The sequence below is a fragment of the Eptatretus burgeri genome, chromosome 4 (assembly GCF_056783735.1).
Source record: "Eptatretus burgeri isolate ZD-2024b chromosome 4, Ebu_testis_v1, whole genome shotgun sequence".
NCBI lineage: Eukaryota > Metazoa > Chordata > Myxini > Myxiniformes > Myxinidae > Eptatretus > Eptatretus burgeri.
In genome coordinates, this window is record NC_140964.1 from 91,504,292 (window position 1) to 91,521,791 (window position 17,500).

The following is a 17,500-nucleotide window of genomic DNA, read 5'->3' on the forward strand; positions in this document are numbered from 1 at the left end:
CCAACTTTCAAGTTTTTCTATCCTAATTAACAATCCCCCCCACCCCCCCCCCCAAGTCAACCTGTTTCCAACTTTCAAGCTTTTCTTTCCTGAGAGTTTGTGGGTGTATCCATCTTTGGCCACTCTTTGTATCTCCCCACCTTGCCATCATTCCTCCCCACATCCATTATTTGTTCAAGTGTCCCTCTATTTTGGCCTTCAACCCTGCTGTTGGTGTCCCCCTTGTTTTTTCTACTGTTCCTTTTGTTCTGTTGCGGCCTGATCCGTTCTATGTTCTATCTCCTCTATGAGCCTCCACTTTGTATCCCCCCCCAAAAAAAAAATTGTGTGACCTTACTGTAACATTGTGACCTTCAATTAAAATGTTGACCAAACTTTCTTTTGCCTTGCAGGTCGGTAGACTTCCTCATGGAGTCAACGCTTCGAAAGCTTTATCACTACGAGGGCAAGAGCCACAAAGCATGAAGCTCTGCCAGATTTGCCAGAGTCTGTTGTGCTCGGATGGTTTACCGGGTGTTTCATGGTTTTGTTGCTAATATTCTGTTTACATAGTCAGCAATATGTGTGTTGGGGTGAAGTTTGAGACTTTTAATAAGAATTTTAATAATCGGGGCTGAAAGGGTGCTCATTGTTTTGGAAAGGTTTTATTTATGCAATGCTTTATGCACGTGGTTCACTTTGAATTTATGTCGGGTATTTTATTTTTTAAACTCCAAAACTTTTATGTGGTTTAAATCAGGGGCGTCGTACGGGTGTCTAATTTGCCGCTGGGATCACGGTGGCTTCTCTTGCACAATCGTTCTTTAATGCTGTGGCTCACAATTGCACACATTGCTGTTTGGTTTGCATTCTGGCTACACCATGTTATACTTTAATCTTGAATCTTATTTTAAGCTGTTTGGGTTGAAAGGTGTTTGTACGGCTTGTTTGCAGTCTGGTGAACTAAAGGGCAACTGTCATTACCTTTGCTCCCTTCAAATCGATTTCCTTTGGGAAGGCGGTACATTTTAATGACTGTTGAGTGATTTTATTTTTCTCTCCCTGTAAATACAAACTGTTCTCTTGAATGTTACTCGTTACTGATGATAACAGGGTTGTCACAGAGTTGCCCACCTTTGCACAGGCTTAATTGAGTGCAATTGCTTTTATTCATACTTATTACCTCATAGAAAGCTTTGTCTGTGAACGCTGCTTTGAATAAATGAAAAAGTTTTCTGAAAATATGTTGGGGGATGGGGGTGGATTTCAAATGTAATGGCATTCCTGATCGAGCGAACCCCCCCCCCCCCCCACTATTTGTGTGGACGCTCACTGATCGACGAATGAAAACTCTATTGGTGGCATGGCAGCCCAAAGGGATTGCTTTGCAATTTATAAGGAAAGTCAAAGATACTTGAGAGCTGAAGAACACAATTACAAAAGTGAGAATGCTCAGAATAGTGGTGGCATGAAGATGAGAGTAGATGAAATTAATGACATTGAATGAGAGGTTTGACTGTGCAAGTGCTTTGGTTCATGTCAATGCGAGTGTGGTTTACACTTGTTTTTACTTTCTCGCTGTTCATGTTTTTGCTGTGGCATTATACAGTACAGTATCTAGTGATAATGTACGACTTGTACGCAGGAGTTTCTTCCTCCAATCACCCCTTACTTCATCAGTTTTAGCTCCTCCCACTCTGCTCACCCCACCCTTCTCTGGTAAGAGCTATGTAAAGTCGAGAACATTCTCAGTGAAATGCTTGGTGGAAATAGGGTGTTTCTGTTGAACGATCATTCAAATATATGTGAAAAAGGAAAGAGATTTTGGACTAAAAGACAAGTAAACGTGTAAGTTGAGTGATAAACGATGAAGAACATTTGGTATTGGGAGGTAAAGGTGAACTTGTGTTGATGGTGCTGGTGTTTGGTCTTTGGGGTTTTTTAATTTTTTTTTATTTTTTAAACCTCTGTCACCGAATATGGATGGATGGATGGTTATGGTTTCACCCCCTGTCTGTCTCTGTCTGTAAGCAGGATATCTCAGGTTATGGACCGATTTTGACGAAACTTGGTGGACAGGTTGGTTGGGTGACTAGAACAAGCCGATTAGATTTTGGTTAATGTCCAGATGCAGATCCGGCTGATCAATGCGATACAAAATGTAGACTGTTCAGCATGGTGGAGGTATGTGCTCTAGGGAGTACTGTTCTAATTTAATGTGATTTTTTTTTTCTTGTGAAAATAAAACAAACGAAAGTTGCGTGTCGTGAATAATTTCGTTTTAGCTTCAATTGTAAGGTTGATTGCAACCTTTGGTATTTCATTCACCATGGGGTCCTTTTACCATCATGTCTGCACAAAAATGCAGAACTTGAGAATCCGAATCTTTGATTCGCAAGTATATACAGAATATTTGTTGGTCTGGTCTGTAATAGTCTGTCTGTCTTTGTCTTTGTTTGTTTGTCAATCGCCTACAGGTCACATTTTCAAACCGATCTTCACAAAATAGTAGAGTTGGTCGTAAGCAAGAAGCCTATCGATTTTTAGGTCAAAAGGTCAACATAGGCCAAAGGCCATACAACTTCGGTGGAACTTCTAAAATCCTCAATTTTCATCCGATTGATTTGAAATTTGAGCAGGATTTGCATATCAGGTCACTGAATTTAACCAGCGATTTATTTTATTTTTATTTTTATTTTTTTTTAAATATTTTTTTTACTCTTGTTTCAGGTATTTCGCAAGTATCGTGCTCTGCACGACATCTTTCTTGTTTTACTTTGCTCTCACACCCCATCCCCAACCATAACCTTGACCCCAGCCAGCCTCTTTCCCCACCTCTGCACACACCTCCCTCCCCCACACACCCCTCCACCCCACACACATCACCTCTCCCTTCCCCCACCGCACACACACTACCTCTCCCTTCCCCCACCGCACACACACTACCTCTCCCTTCCCCCACCGCACACACACTACCTCTCCCTCCCCCCACCCCAAACACACCACCTCTCCCCCCACCCCACACACACCACCTCTCCCTCTCCCCACCCCACACACACCACTTATCCCTCCCTCCCCCCACCACACACACCACCACTCCCTCCCCCACCACACACACACACCACCTCTCCTCTCCCTCCCCCACCACACACACACCACTTCTCCCTCCCCCCACCACACACACACCACTTCTCCCTTCCCCCATCCCACACACCCCACACACACCACCTCTCCCTCCCCCACCCCACACACACACTACCTCTCCCTCCCCCACACACCCCACACACACCACTTCTCCCTTCCCCCATCCCACACACCCCACACATACCACCTCTCCCTCCCCCACCCCACATACATCTTTCTTCACTCCCACTAACATGCCCCCACACCCCCAGTTCTCACCTCACTTCCCTGTGCACTCTGTACCTCTCGTAGCGCAACCCCTTCCTCTCCCCACATGCCCTCCATCTCTCCCTGTGTGCCACCACCTATCTCCCACTTTGCTTGCTTGCCACCAACCCCTCCATTCCCCCTCACGAGTAACTTCCCCCACGTGCCGCTATGATCCTCGCTCCCCTTTCCGTGTGCAACCACACCCTCCCCCATCCTCACAGTACACCGCATTCTGCATGCGCCACCACTCCCACTCTCACCGCGTGCCACTCTCCCCATGTACCATCACCCCTTTCACTCTCCCTCCCCTTCCACTCTTTCTGAGCACTACTACTAACCCCCCAACCACTCTCCCCATGGCCACTTTCCCAACATGCCACCACCCACTCCCCCCCTACAATGTATGCCTGGTGCTGGCTTAGTGGTTAGGGTGGCGGGCTTTGGATCCTCGGGTTCTGAGTTTAAATCCCGCTCAGCTGTTGTGAGATTGGCAAAATGAGTGCCAGCATGCTGGTATTCTGTGTCGGATTGGCGACCCGTCCAGGATTGTGTCCAATAGCCAAGGAGACTGCTGAAGCAGCACCAACCCTCTGCACAGAGTATGGTCCCAATCTCCTCCCCCCAATGTCCCTGTGCACCATGCCCACTTCCTACATGCCACTCCACATCCCATCACCCCCATTCTCCTCCACCCACTCCACCATCCTCCTTCCCCCATTATCCCCACTCCCCTTGCACAGTTTGATCCTATCACTGTAGAAAAATTGTCAAATGGATCCTGCGCCTGTCATTCTTTTCCACCATGTGTATTAAAAAAAAAACTCAAAAGGTCCCTACAGTAAATAAATATAATTTGTGGTTCATTTCTAATTGCCTTTATTTTTGGTTCACGAAAAATATGTGACCACTATATTCGATATTGCTGTCTGTCTGTCTGTCCCGAGTATAGCTCGGTGGGTTTTGATCCGATCCTGATGAAATTTTGGTGGGAGGTTTATATCATGATGTAGTTATGTTTTCCTGAAAATAGGCGTGGTCCGCCCATTATTGGCGGAGCCATGCCCAAAAAACGTGTTTTTAGGGGGTAGTCGATTTCAATTTGCATCTTCTCCTAGGGGGTTTGTCGAATCTGACAGGGGTTTCGGTATTTGGTTAGCCCAATGGCACCTGCATAGCCCCACGGAGCTCGATTTTTCATTTTCGTCCCAAGGTCACGAACTTAGAAAATTGTGATTTTTGACATAAAAAATTTCTTCTCTGAGGGATTTGTCGAATCTGGCAGGGGTTTGGGTATTTGGTTAGCCCAATGACACCTGCATAGCCCCACAGAGCTCGATTTTTCATTTTCGTCCCAAGATCAAGGCCACAAGGTCACGAACTTAGAAAATTGCCAATTGTGTTTTTAGGGGGTAGCCAATTTCAATTTGCATCTTCTCCTTGGGGGTTTGTCGAATCTGGCAGAGGTTTCGGTATTTGGTTAGCCCAATGGCACGTGCATAGCCCCACGGAGCTCGATTTTTTCATTTTCGTCCCAAGGTCAAGGTCACAAGGTCATGAACTTAGAAAATTGCGATTTTGACAATTTCTTCTCTGAGGGATTTGTCGAATCTGGCAGGGGTTTGGTATTTGGTTAGCCCAATGGCACCTGCATAGCCCCACGGAGCTCGATTTTTCATTTTAGTCACAAGGTCAAGGTCACAAGGTCATGAACTTTGAAAATTTTGACATAAAAATCAGACGACCGCCCAAACTTTGAGAGCTAGGATGACAATATTTTTTTATGCATAATCTTGAGGTCATTCCCCACCTAAAGTCTTGAAACCATTTTCCTCTATCTCGAACACCTTGCCTGTGGCGCCCCTTCAAGTTTGTTTTTCCGCTGATTTCATCAAAGTATGGATAATCCGAGGAGTGTGAAATGCCATATAGCCTATATGACGTTATATTGTTCCTGAATGTTCCAGAGGAAGTTTTGCACCAAAGGTCATAATCCTTGACCTTTGACCTTTAAAGTTCACAAAGGTCAAATTTTCAAAGTTGTGGGGATCGAACCGGGTTTTTGACCTTCTTCGACGAACTAACTCTATTAAGCTATGGCACGTATCCTGTTTCCTTATTTTAATGTCCACAACATTGTTTTGGGACCTTTTAAGGTTATGCAAAGGTAAAATTTTTAAAGTTTTGAATGAAACCGGGTTTTCCACATTTTGCAGCTAATAATCTGTCACTCGTACCACATCATATTGATCATTTTTATGACTTGGTCAAACATCATCACATTGTCTCATCCTTGACTTCTGAAACAATCTACATCGTCAAATACCACTCGTGAACCATCGTCGTCTTCAGAATTGTCTAATTTGTAATTTCTATTTTGTGTTTCTAATTTGTGTGCTCTGCTTTATTTTGGTAATCTCTATGTTACTGCATCTGCAAGGAAGAAAGATATTAGAATGTTTTGTTTTTTGACAGGACAAGATTGGAATGGCAAAAGAACCACATGTAAGTGGAAGTTTTGTATGTTTAAAATTTTTTTTAATGGAAGGTTGAAGGAACTGGAAGTCTTATTTTTGCATTGAAAGACTGACGGTAGTGTGTTGTGGTTTGAGTTGAATGTTTAGGAGGGTGAGGATGGTGGACGTGGGTTTGGGACAAATTAAAGTTATAATTTGGATTATATGATATAGACTTTTTTTTTTCTTGCATAATCAAGATCAGCCATATTTTGAATAACAAAGATTCTGCTGCTGCTTTAATCATAATGTCTTAAGATACTTTTTTCACCAGCGACCCATTATGTCGTCACTCTCATCAGTCACATTGGCATAGGATAATTTAAACTATATCGCATATTATGGGAAGACAATGGCAAACCATCCAACATAATCCTTGTCAAAATACCCAGCACAACCACAACCATTGCCAAGTGACTGCTTCGACAACACTGATGCTCTGTAAAGAGTATGGTATGATGATGATGATTATGATGATGATTGGAGAGTATGGTACATTGATGGTGGTGATGATTATGATGATGGGAGAGTGGTTCATTGGTGATTATTGTATAGGTGAGTATGATACATTGATGATAATAGAGTGTGGTACGTTCGTTGGTATTATCCATCATGCAATTTATGTGTGAATTCCTCCAGGAGCAGTGACCACACAAACAAAAGTACAACTAACCTCCCCAATGATTTAGTTTTATGCATGCAGAATAATGATAACTGTTGAGACAGGAATATTGTTGTCGAGCCGGGTATCTGTTGCGAGCGCGACCGTGAGGTGGAGCAGCAGAATCGGCTCCACCGAACACCCGGAATTCCGAAAGGTACGGGTCCCTTACAGGACCGTGAATCATCAATAAATCAACCGCGTGGGCACAGGGCTATTTGCCAAACTTCAAAATACCTCGAGGCCCACATGGCGAACTACCGAGTATTCACACCCTCGACGGAGCTCGAACGGGACGCGTCATTTCCATGCTCGACCCGTGCGTAACCCGAGCGGATGGTTACAGAGGTCCCGTCGGTCCCAAATGTACTTCTACAGCAGCAACGGCCTTTTTTTAATTCCCCAACATGCACCTTACTCAACCAATGAAGGAAAGGACGAGGATGAGCTGAAACATTCAACAATAGGGATATTTATTTTCAATAGGTGGGGAAGGAACACATAAAGGGCAGAGTTTTCTGACTATAAGAAATGCAGTATGTACAAGCAAGCACTTATCCAGTTTCTACTTAAAGACAGGCCCACAGACAGACGCACACACAAAAGAAACGAAAGGGACCTTCCCGCCTCGTGCGATCTTCGACGAGACGAGCGAACCAGACCGGTGTCGAGATGCGACCAGACCAGCGTCGAGATGCGAACAGCCCAGCGCCAGTGGGATGCGACCAGACCAGCATCAACGAGCTGCGACCCGCGCTCCAGCAGACCAGAGCAGCGTCGAGGGATGCGTTCCATGCTCAAGCAGACCAGACGCGCTCGAGCTGACGGAGAACCAGACTCCAGCGACAGGACGAGATGAGAGCAGATGCCGGCGACAGGACGAGATCAGAGCAGACACCGGCGACAGGACGAGCTCAATCTCCTCACGTTCGTCCAAAAATCACCACTCTTTCTCTCTCGGAGGGAGGGGCCTCTTTTCCTGACCAATCGCCTCTTGATTGGCCGGAACCATCGCGCGATTCCCTGGCTGCCCTTCATTGGACAGACGCATGGTAGGTGGGGCAACTCCCACCCTTCTGGGCGGAGTCCCGAGCGGAGGCGTTTGTGACTCCACCCACCTCCTTACCTCTGGCCGCGTGCTTAATGGCGATCGTATTGAGTCGGAAACTGGGAGGGTGAGGCACCCGCTCCTTGCCGATTGGCTAAGGAGGGACGCCATGCCTACGTTGGACTCCGCCCACGCGCGCTTGCTGGCGAGCGTGTGAAGAATGCTGCGAGCAGAGTGTTGTTGCTGTGAGAGCGAAGATGGTGTGGATGTAAAAATCCTAACTATAAAAATAACTCACAGCGCATGTATGTAATTCTCATTAGACACAGGTAGGGGGCCCGAACTAGAAACACACACTTATCGAAATAACTAAACTATGGGGACGGCTGTCTGTCTGTGTGCACAAGGTTTCCAAATCCGCAACACTACCCCCTCCCCTTTTTACAGACTTATCCCGAGTCGTCAAATTTGCATGTGACCAGCATGTGCAAGTTTTTCCCCTGGTACGTCTTACCTTCGGATCCCTGAGTGCGACATTTTTTTTATACATGTCCCAAAAATAAATAACCTAATGCACTGCGTATATAACTAACACTCACATGGACAACTTAACTACAATTGCCGACGCTACGACAAACAACAGGTGGGTCAAACTTATTTACAATCTTAACTAATATTTACACTAACCATGGCCCAGGACCTGTGGTCTGTGGAAGAAAAAGTTACACCCAAAATCAACAGTTCTGCTGCTGAAACGCAGTCTCTGGCACAGGAGAATGGATGGAGATGGACAAACAACGATGCACGGGCTGCACAACGCAGTCCTCATGGTGCGGTTGCCTACTGGGCAGTCTTTGCAAACACACTTGGCGCTGGTCCTGGCGCACATGGTGATGGTGACACGGGCAATGCAAACAGGGCTAGCAGGCATGGGGTCATGACAAAGGCAGGCAAACGAGGCATGGCAAGGCAGATGCGGACCCGGAACTGCAGCACAAGCAGGCCGGCATCTGGTCTCGTTCAGTGAGGTTTGTGGAGAAAGTGCGGTGGTGCCGGCCGCTCTGGCAACGGGCTCGGACCTACCCGACTGTCTCCCTCCAACCTATCGCCTTTGCCTGTCTCTGTCCATACCCACTCCCTTAATTTGCAACAACAAAACAAATTTAGACCCCCTTTTTATTTTATTATTTTTATTTTTTTTCTTATTTCGTCTTCCTAACCCCCTTTATCATCTTTGTCCGGCTAACCTATCCTGTCAATCAACTCCCAACCCCTACGTTCCTTTTTGGAGGGGAAGAAGGAAGAGGCTAGCGTCCTGCCTCGAGGCCCAACAAAGCCTCAGAATGGCCTCTCACATAATTCAGCCATCTTACCCAGGTGGGTCCAGCGGCCTACGGAGAGCGAAGGGATGGATGGTGTGAAGGGGTACATTTCATAATTATCCTACTTTTATTTGCTTTAACTACCCCTGGGCTTTTCAAAACACCTGTCACTTTAAACTACAGGTTCTAACAACCATAATTCCCGTCGCCTGTGTCCATTATAAATTTGGGCCTTGCCCTCAAATTTTCATTCATGCCCTTGCACAATTTCATGGCTGGATAGCGTGGCTCACGTGGCAGGGACTTCCCCTCTGCCGAACTCTAACCATGGCACCCCCGGGCCCTGAGGCTGTCTCCGAGCTTACCTGCTCCCTATGAATGCGGGGTGTTGCCCTTCCCGGCATTGCCCCCCTCCGATGCCATGTGGCGTTTTGGCGCTTCGGGCCCCTTTCCGAGGGTCGCCCGTGGCCACTACACTCTCCCGGTCCCTTGGACCCTTGGCCTACTCTGGCCGACTACTCCGGTGCCCGGGGTGCCCTCTATTCAATGCTCACCTTTCAATAGCCTTGCTCCCAGCCGGTCCATGGACTCCTGCACCCTTCAAATGGTATCGAGCCTTCTTCCCACACCATCAACAAAACGACCTCCTTTTGGTAAATTTAACTAACTCACTAACTAACATTACACTGACCCCGTGGTCACTTGGGTGGGTTTCACTCCTCCCCCCCCACTCATTCATTCGCACCATGCATTCCACATTCGCTCCATTCACACTTGAGCCCGCCATCCCACATTCACTCATTATACATTTTTCACTTTTCCACACTGCCATTCTGCTAACTAAATTCCCCTAACTAACTCGTGCTCCCCGTCATCCCTTATTCAAATGCACGTTCCTTTTAAGCTACGTCCCCACTACACATTCCATGTCTGTCCGTGTCCCCCCCCCCAAAAAAAATCAATTTCCCATTTCTAAATCTGAACTAAATTCCCTCTAACTAGTCCACGGGCCCCATGGAGGACAGCTCATGCCCCCATGAGGCTGGTCTATCTAAGCTAAACCCTTCCCACTAACTAATGCTTCCTTTGCCCAAGTAGGATGCTTGCCACATCTCTGCCAGCCCGTGTACTTGGAGCAAGGCTTTTTTGTTTTTTTTTGCACCGCCATGGTGGCGGTGGACGGCTCACTCGCTCGTCCCTTTAACCCGATAATAACGTCCCCTCCGATGGCCGATAATCGAGGCCTTGTCGTCGCCCTGCCGATTGCAACAAGCACTCGCTTTCGGGGAATTCCCCACGCGGGACAACGTGCGCTGTTAACCCGAAGCTCGCGCCGCGAGGTCCGGGCCGATGACGTCACTCGTACACCGAACCTGCGCGGCTTGCCGCATATCGTCCCGTAAACCCGTTCCGCAAACAGAACACACGGTATGCAGCACGTGGAGCTTCGCACACGCGCTTGCATGTGGACCCGTCCGTTCCAAATTCATCCCGTACTTGCCTACATTTTAACCGTCCGCGCGACGGTCTCTTCCAAAACGCGGGACGTTCCCGCACCGGAATCCCTCCACGTAGACGCGTGCGCGAGGGCCGTTCGCGAAATGCCGAATGGGCCTCGTACGCGGAGTCTCGTGGGCCCAGCGCGGTTACCAAAATAACCCTTTGCAGCCCTCCAGGCTCACCATTCGTGTCTCCCGTCTGGATCGGTCCGTCGTCCATTTTCATGCACGCACTCACGCATGTTATTTCACTCGTACTCGCACCATACTCACCTTCTGGCACACATTTCAGCACACACTCTGGGACAATCACACTGGGGAATCGCGCTACCACTAGAAATCCCGGGGTTTCTATTCCCCCCCAAGCTCCGCGTGTACCCGTTCACATCACGCAACCGTCCGACCTCGTTCGGCCCGGCCGGACTCAGCTCGTCGCGATCTGCTTCGAGAGAGCATATTTCCTCCCTCTGTTCCTTAAGGAAGCTATCCTGCTGCTCGCACCGGGTCATGAAACATTTCCCCAGCTCAACCCCATTGTCCCTCACTAACTCTATGTGTGTGTTCTCGTCTATTTCCCGTTCAGTTTCATACAATTCGCCCCCTCTTGATTTCTGCATCTCCGTCATTATTTCTAAATCCTGCGTCTCCGTCACCTCTTTTAATTTCTCCGTTACCCCCTCGTGTCCGAGTTTACACGTCTCCCCATCAATTATCGTGACGTCGCTTGTCCCCTCCACCTGACCCGTCTCCATCGCGGGCCGGATACGTTGCACACTCCGTGTTGATTCGGTCGCTCCACCATGTGGTGCCGCCATTATGCCTATTATGTCTGTCCTCATTGCCTCTTGCTCCGCCTGGAGACTCAACCCCATACTCTGCATCTCACCCCGCTGTGTTCGCATCTCATTCTTCATCTCATCCCTTATGTTTTGTGCGCTCGCTTATATTTCGTTTTGCATTCCCAGAATTTCTTCTTTCATTTCTGGTACATCACCCCTCATTCGGCTTTCTATTTCTGCCAACATTGCCATCAACTGGCCCATGTCAAGTGGACTCTGCGCAGCCGATCCGCCATGATGGTGTGCGGAACCGTCAGCTATCAGGAAGGAAATTTGACGGGGGGGGGGGTTTACGCCGCCTCTGCGCCCATTATGGACTCTGAGTTTGGTTGCGGGGGCACGTCTTCTCGCATGGGGGTGGTGTCCAGGACCATAGGTTCCTCTATACTACTACTACTACTACTACCCACCTGCTTCAGCCCGTCTTGGTTCGCCATTTTGCGTGTTGGGAATAAAATTTGAAAATGCTCGTAATATGGGGGGAGGGGGGGGTTTGCTCTCTACCCTTGATCCGAATCCCGTGACATTCTCTACGGAAGCCGAGGGGCGGAATCGCACTCCTGACTACGAATTGTGGAGCCGGGTATCGGTTGCGATCGCGACCGCGAGGTGGAGCAGCAGAGTCGGCTCCACCGAACACCCGGAATCAAGATCGTACCTTTCGGAAAACTCCGAAAGGTACGGGTCACTTACAGGACAGTGAATCGTCAATAAATCAACCGCATGGGCACAGGGTTATTTGCCAAACTTCAAAATACCTAGAGGCCCACGTGGCGAACAACCGAGTATTCACACCCTCGACGGAGCTCGAACGGGACGAGTCGTGTCCGTGCTCGACCTGTGCGTAACCGGAGCGGGTGGTTACCGAGGTCCCGTCGGTCCCAAATGGACTTCGACAACAGCAACGGCCTTTTTAAATTCCCCAACACACACCTTGCTAAACCAATGAAGGAAAGGAAGAGGACAAGCTGAAACATTCAACAATAGGGATATTTATTTACAATAGGTGGGGAAGGAACACATAAAGGACAGAGTTATCCGACTATCAGAAATGCAGTATGTACAAGCAAGCACTTATCCAGTTTCTACTTAAAGATGGGCCCACAGACAGACGCACACCCAAAAGAAACGAAAGGGACCTTCCCGCCTCTTGCAGTCTTCGACGAGACGAGCGAACCAGACCGCTGTCGAGATGCGACCAGCCCAGCGTCGACGAGATGCGACCAGCGTTGACGAGCTGCGACCCGTGCTCCAGCAGACCAGAGCAGCGTCGAGGGATGCGTTCCGTGCTCAAGCAGACCAGACGTGCTCGAGCTGACGGAGAGCCAGACTCCAGCGACAGGACGAGATCAGAGCAGACGCCGGCGACAGGACGAGCTCAATCTCCTCATGTTCGTCCAAAAATCACCACTCTTTCTCTCTAGGAGGGAGGGGCCTCTTTTCCTGACCACTCGCCTCATGATTGGCCGGAACCATCGCGTGATTTCTTGGCCACCCTCCATTGGACAGACACATGGTAGGCGGGGCAACTCCCACCTTTCTGGGCGGAGGCGTTTGTGGCTCCGCCCACCTTCTCACCTCTGGCCGCGTGCTTAATGGCGATCGTGTTGAGTTGGAAATGGGGAGGGTGAGGCACCTGCTCCTTGCCGATTGGCCAAGGAGGGACGCCATGCCTACGTTAGACTCCGCCCATGCGCACGCTTGCTGGCGAGTGCGCGAAGAATGCCGTCAGCAGAGTGTTGTTGCTGTGAGAGTGAGATGGTGTGGATGTAAAAATCCTAACTATAAAAATAACTCACAGTGCATGTATGTAATGCCCATTAGACACAGGTAGGGGGCCATAACTAGAAACACACACTTACCGATATAACTGAGCTATATGGGACGGCTGTCTGTCTGTCTGTGCACCAAAGGTTTCCAAATCCGCAACAATATTTCATACAGATTGAGGTCATCCCTATTTAAAACTCAGTAATTAAAGTTGCAGGTAAGATTCAAATGAGTGATAACTTGCAGAATGCTGTGCTGCTGTAACATGTCGACAGTCAGAGATGGTCCTAAACTTGCAATGTTAAAGGTTTATGCTGATGGAATGACTCGATCTTCCTCAATCTATTATTAAAAAACACAAATATCAAGGTCTATCACACATCCAAGTACAGGAAGGGTTTTTTTATTTTATTTTTAATTTTAATTATTATTATTTTATTTTTTTTCTATACCTTCCCCCTCCCTCCACACTCCATTTTAATAGAGATTGAAGGAATAGCAAGAGCAGAGCTTTTAAGTTGTGCGAAGAATGTGCCCCACTTTCTATTTGCAGACAATTTCACGGTTATGGGGTGGTAGGTTCTCGGGTGAGCCCAATGCGGTTGCAGAGCATTTTTGTTCATCTTTACGGCACGACCGCCGTCTCTGGGCCGCTGATCTGCAAGGAAGCCAAGCGTATGCCCGGGCTCTAGCTCGCTGTGGCCTTTTGACATCCCAGCAGCTGGATATGATTGAGCGGGGTTTGGAGAAGGTACAAACGGCTGCACCAGTATACAAAGGACAATCAATGCTTGTGTGTTTTTTGGCTGGAAGTCATTTTGATCAAATGAAACAGATATACAAGATGAAATGTCATGTTTATTGTTTCGGAAATGTATTCATATTCTGTCAGAGCTTTGCATTTTTCTTTATTACCTCGCGCACGTGAAGTGGTCATGTTTTTTTTTTTATTTTTTTTTTATTTTTTTTTTTCGACATTTCACATTTCCAAGCTGGCCTCCAAAGCCAGTCACTGACTGGACATCCTCCATTGTGCAAAATCCTTCCTTGGCACACCTGAGCTCCTGACCACATACAAAGCTTTAGTCCACAGCCTGATGGAGTACTGCTCTCCCCTCTGGGCTGGTGCTCCTGCTTCCCACCTTTCTCGGCTTCACCCTGTGGAAACCAAGGCATTTAGGATCATTGGTATCTCCTACGATGTGTCTGAGTCTTTGGGTCTCTCACTCTCTCACTCTCTAAACTGCAGGCAGGTTGGTGGTCTGTCTGTCTTTTACTGTCTCCTATCTGGCCTCGCCCCTACCCTCCCTGCTTTCTCTGATAGATACCCCCCCCCGCCCCATATTTCTCCAGGGCGCTCGATGTCCGCCAGCAACCCCCTTCTGGTAAAACTACCAAAATCAAGAATCACTGTTCACCATCACTCTTTCATTCCTCTCTTTATCCCACCTTTGGAACAAATTCCCACACTTTCTTCAATCTCACTCTTCCCTCCAGGTCTTCAAAACAGCTGTTCACGACCATCTCTTATCTTCCCCCATCCAAAACCATGATCTTTTATATCCCCGATAATCCACCCCAAACCCACAAGGAAATCAGACATAGGTGGAGGCCATTCAGCCTATCATGCCTGCACGACATCAACACCATGCTAATTTATCAACACAAGATCCAAAGAAGAAAATGCAAAATTTATTTATTTATTCTTCACCTCAGGGGAGGGCATGGGCTTGGTTAAAAACACAAATCAACATCAACCACACAACACACTTCGACAAGACCCCCACCAACAGCACTCCGTACACATGCATACAATCACGCATCAATGCTCATGCTACCTAAAAGTCCTGCCAACATCCCTACACCACCCCTCTATCTCCATAACTTCCAGGTACCTATCTAATTCCAATTTAAACTTATCTACTGTTTCTGCTGCCACTACCTTTCCAGGGAGGCCATTCCATTCCATTCCAGGGAGGATGTAATATATACCACCTCCTTCAAATTCCCTGCTTTCCTTCCTGAAAGTCCCTGTGGTGTCCATATTGTTTACCCTGTGTACCCCACCCCATCCCTCTTCCTTCCACAGATCTCCTCATGTGTCTGTTCCACACTCTTTTTTTTTTTTTTTTTTTTTTTTTTTTTAACTTCCCTCTCCCCCTCTCTTGTCTCCTGCTACCCTTGTACGTTTTGTGTGTTGGCTCTCATATGAGCCACAACAGTGTATTCACAAACGGGGACATATAAAAGTGGGGATAAGCAATTGGTTCATGTCCATCCGTCTGCCTATAGTATCAGTTTATGATCGAGGAAGAACTTATTTAAATTGAATATTATATTTTGAATGTAAATATGAAGACAAGTCTTTCATTTTACCGGTTTGTTTCTGAATTCGTCCTGATCACACGTATGCAGAGAGGAGTGAGATAATTGTTTTACTCTGCCTGTCTGTCTGGCAGTTAAACAAAATTGAAAGTCATTCCAAACAGGAAACTTACTGTTTTCGAGGACGTCATAAAGGACACAAACAACAGGCACAAATAAATAATGTAACATGTTCAATAGGGTGATGTAATATAGACACTGCAGAAAATGGTGGTAAAACCTGGTATTTTATTTGACTTTTACAATCTTTATTTTCTTTAAATTGAATTATATGCTTGAAGATTGTCGAACACAAATTGTCTGTCATAATAATTCTCAGAACATCCAGTTTTGCAGTCCCGTATTTCAATTTGAATATCGGTTCAATGGGGTGGTGTATAAAGGTGGTATTCGAGACTGCTTCTGGACTACTCCAATAGCACTTACCTTTCGGATTTTTTTTTTTTGTTTTTAACGATCGTTACAATCATTATTCTATTCAAATTGAAGTGACACTGCATGGGGTATCACGTTATATGAACTCACTCATTCGAGAATTGTGTGTTTGTTTGTTTTGACTTCTATGCATTACTGAACTGCTGGACAATGAGAACAGCACTTGGTAGATCATATAGTCTCATCTCGAAGGCTTGTTCTGATCAAAAAATACCATCGTTAACTGAACATACTACTATTATGGCTCATTGCTATTATGGCATGTCTGGTGTTGGCCCAACGGTTAAGGGGATGGCTTAAGATCTTAGGGTCTTGAGTTTGAGCCCCTGTCGTTCCTTTAAATGACGCCAGATGTGTTGACTCAGCCTGTCATCCTTCCGAGGTCGGCAAATGAGTACCAGCTTACTGGAAGATGGAGCATTGCATCAGCAGCACAGCCACGCTCCCAGCAATGATGCAACCAGCAGCCACACAAGCTGCACATGAAATGATGATAATGCTATTATGGTCCACATACCCAGATCATCCATGCACCCTCTTTACTTATGCCATATCCATTGCCATTATCTGTAGCTTTATTGATTTTTGATTGATTATTAGGATTTTTATCGACCATTTTTGTGCACATGAGGCAAAATTGTGTAAATCAGATAATATGAAGAAAAAAATTCAAACTATATTCCCTATGGCGAGTCGATCATATGCATGAAGTTTCGCATCGATCAGTTAAAAGGTTCTGGAGAAGATTTTTTTTTAACGTTTTCATTTTCAATCCAATATGGCCACCACACCACACCATGTCACTGGTGACGTCATAAGTTTAATTTTTTCACTCGCACCAGGTCTTGGATCAGATATATGAAGTTTGAGATTTTTTTTTTTGGATAAGGATTTCGATTCAACTAATTTAAATGGCTGGAATACCACTTTCACTGTTGGTCATTGTTGTCACCTTATACACCCCATGGGTAGTTGATGACGTGCCAAGTTAAAAAATAAATTGTCATTGAGTAGTTTCAGAGATGTCAAAATTTTTTCTTTAATTCAATGTGTGCCATACCATGTGACTTAGGATGTCAGGGTTATCAATAGAGTATTTTCCATGGGGGATCCTCCTCTGTTTGAAGTTTTTCATTGATCGGGCAAGTGGATGCAGAGAATTTTTTTTTTTTAAAGTGAAAATATATAGATGTGGAGACACAGACAAACTCGGGTGTTACAATAGTTTCGCAACCCCTTGGGGGCGAGATTAATGAGTTAATCTCTCAGGAGAACCAGAAAACAACATCTGGTTGTACTTGGGGTGTGTGTAAAGGAAGGTTTTCGGTGATTAAAAACAATAATAGTCCTGGGGGTTCATCTTTCTCAATGCCACATTTCTCACTATCTAAATATGTATGACATAGCATTGCTTCTGATGGGAGGGGGTATTTTAAGTCGTACTAAAATATGCCAATTCTGGGGGAATGATCTCGACTGTAAGGAAGTGTTTTTCGCGAATTGTGCTCGAGTAAAAACAGCACATAGCAAATTATATGTATACGTGGGAACAATTGCACACCCAGACAGGGAATCGAATCCAGGTCCTCTGGTGAGCTGTACCAGTTCTCTGCCATCTGAGCTATCTGGGTGACCCACCAATCTGAGCACACAATT

The 17,500-nt window shown here is 46.6% G+C and overlaps 2 protein-coding genes across 5 annotated transcripts in view; both read left to right on the forward strand.

Moving 5' to 3' along the window:
- Window positions 1-2,239, forward strand: part of MTFP1 (mitochondrial fission process 1) — a 15,244-nt gene extending 13,005 nt beyond the window's left edge. For both annotated transcript variants that reach the window (XM_085879329.1, XM_085879327.1), the window contains exon 4: window positions 393-2,239. In XM_085879329.1, coding sequence (XP_085735455.1) covers window positions 393-465 — 73 coding nt within the window. In that variant the 3' untranslated portion in view covers window positions 466-2,239. The remainder of the gene's footprint in view (window positions 1-392) is intronic.
- ASL (argininosuccinate lyase) overlaps window positions 1,698-17,500 on the forward strand; it is a 208,324-nt gene continuing 192,521 nt past the window's right edge. For all 3 annotated transcript variants that reach the window (XM_085879323.1, XM_085879325.1, XM_085879324.1), the window contains exons 1-3: window positions 1,698-1,827; window positions 5,845-5,874; window positions 13,578-13,775. In XM_085879323.1, the coding sequence (XP_085735449.1) occupies window positions 5,857-5,874; window positions 13,578-13,775 (216 nt within the window). In that variant the 5' untranslated portion in view covers window positions 1,698-1,827; window positions 5,845-5,856. The remainder of the gene's footprint in view (window positions 1,828-5,844; window positions 5,875-13,577; window positions 13,776-17,500) is intronic.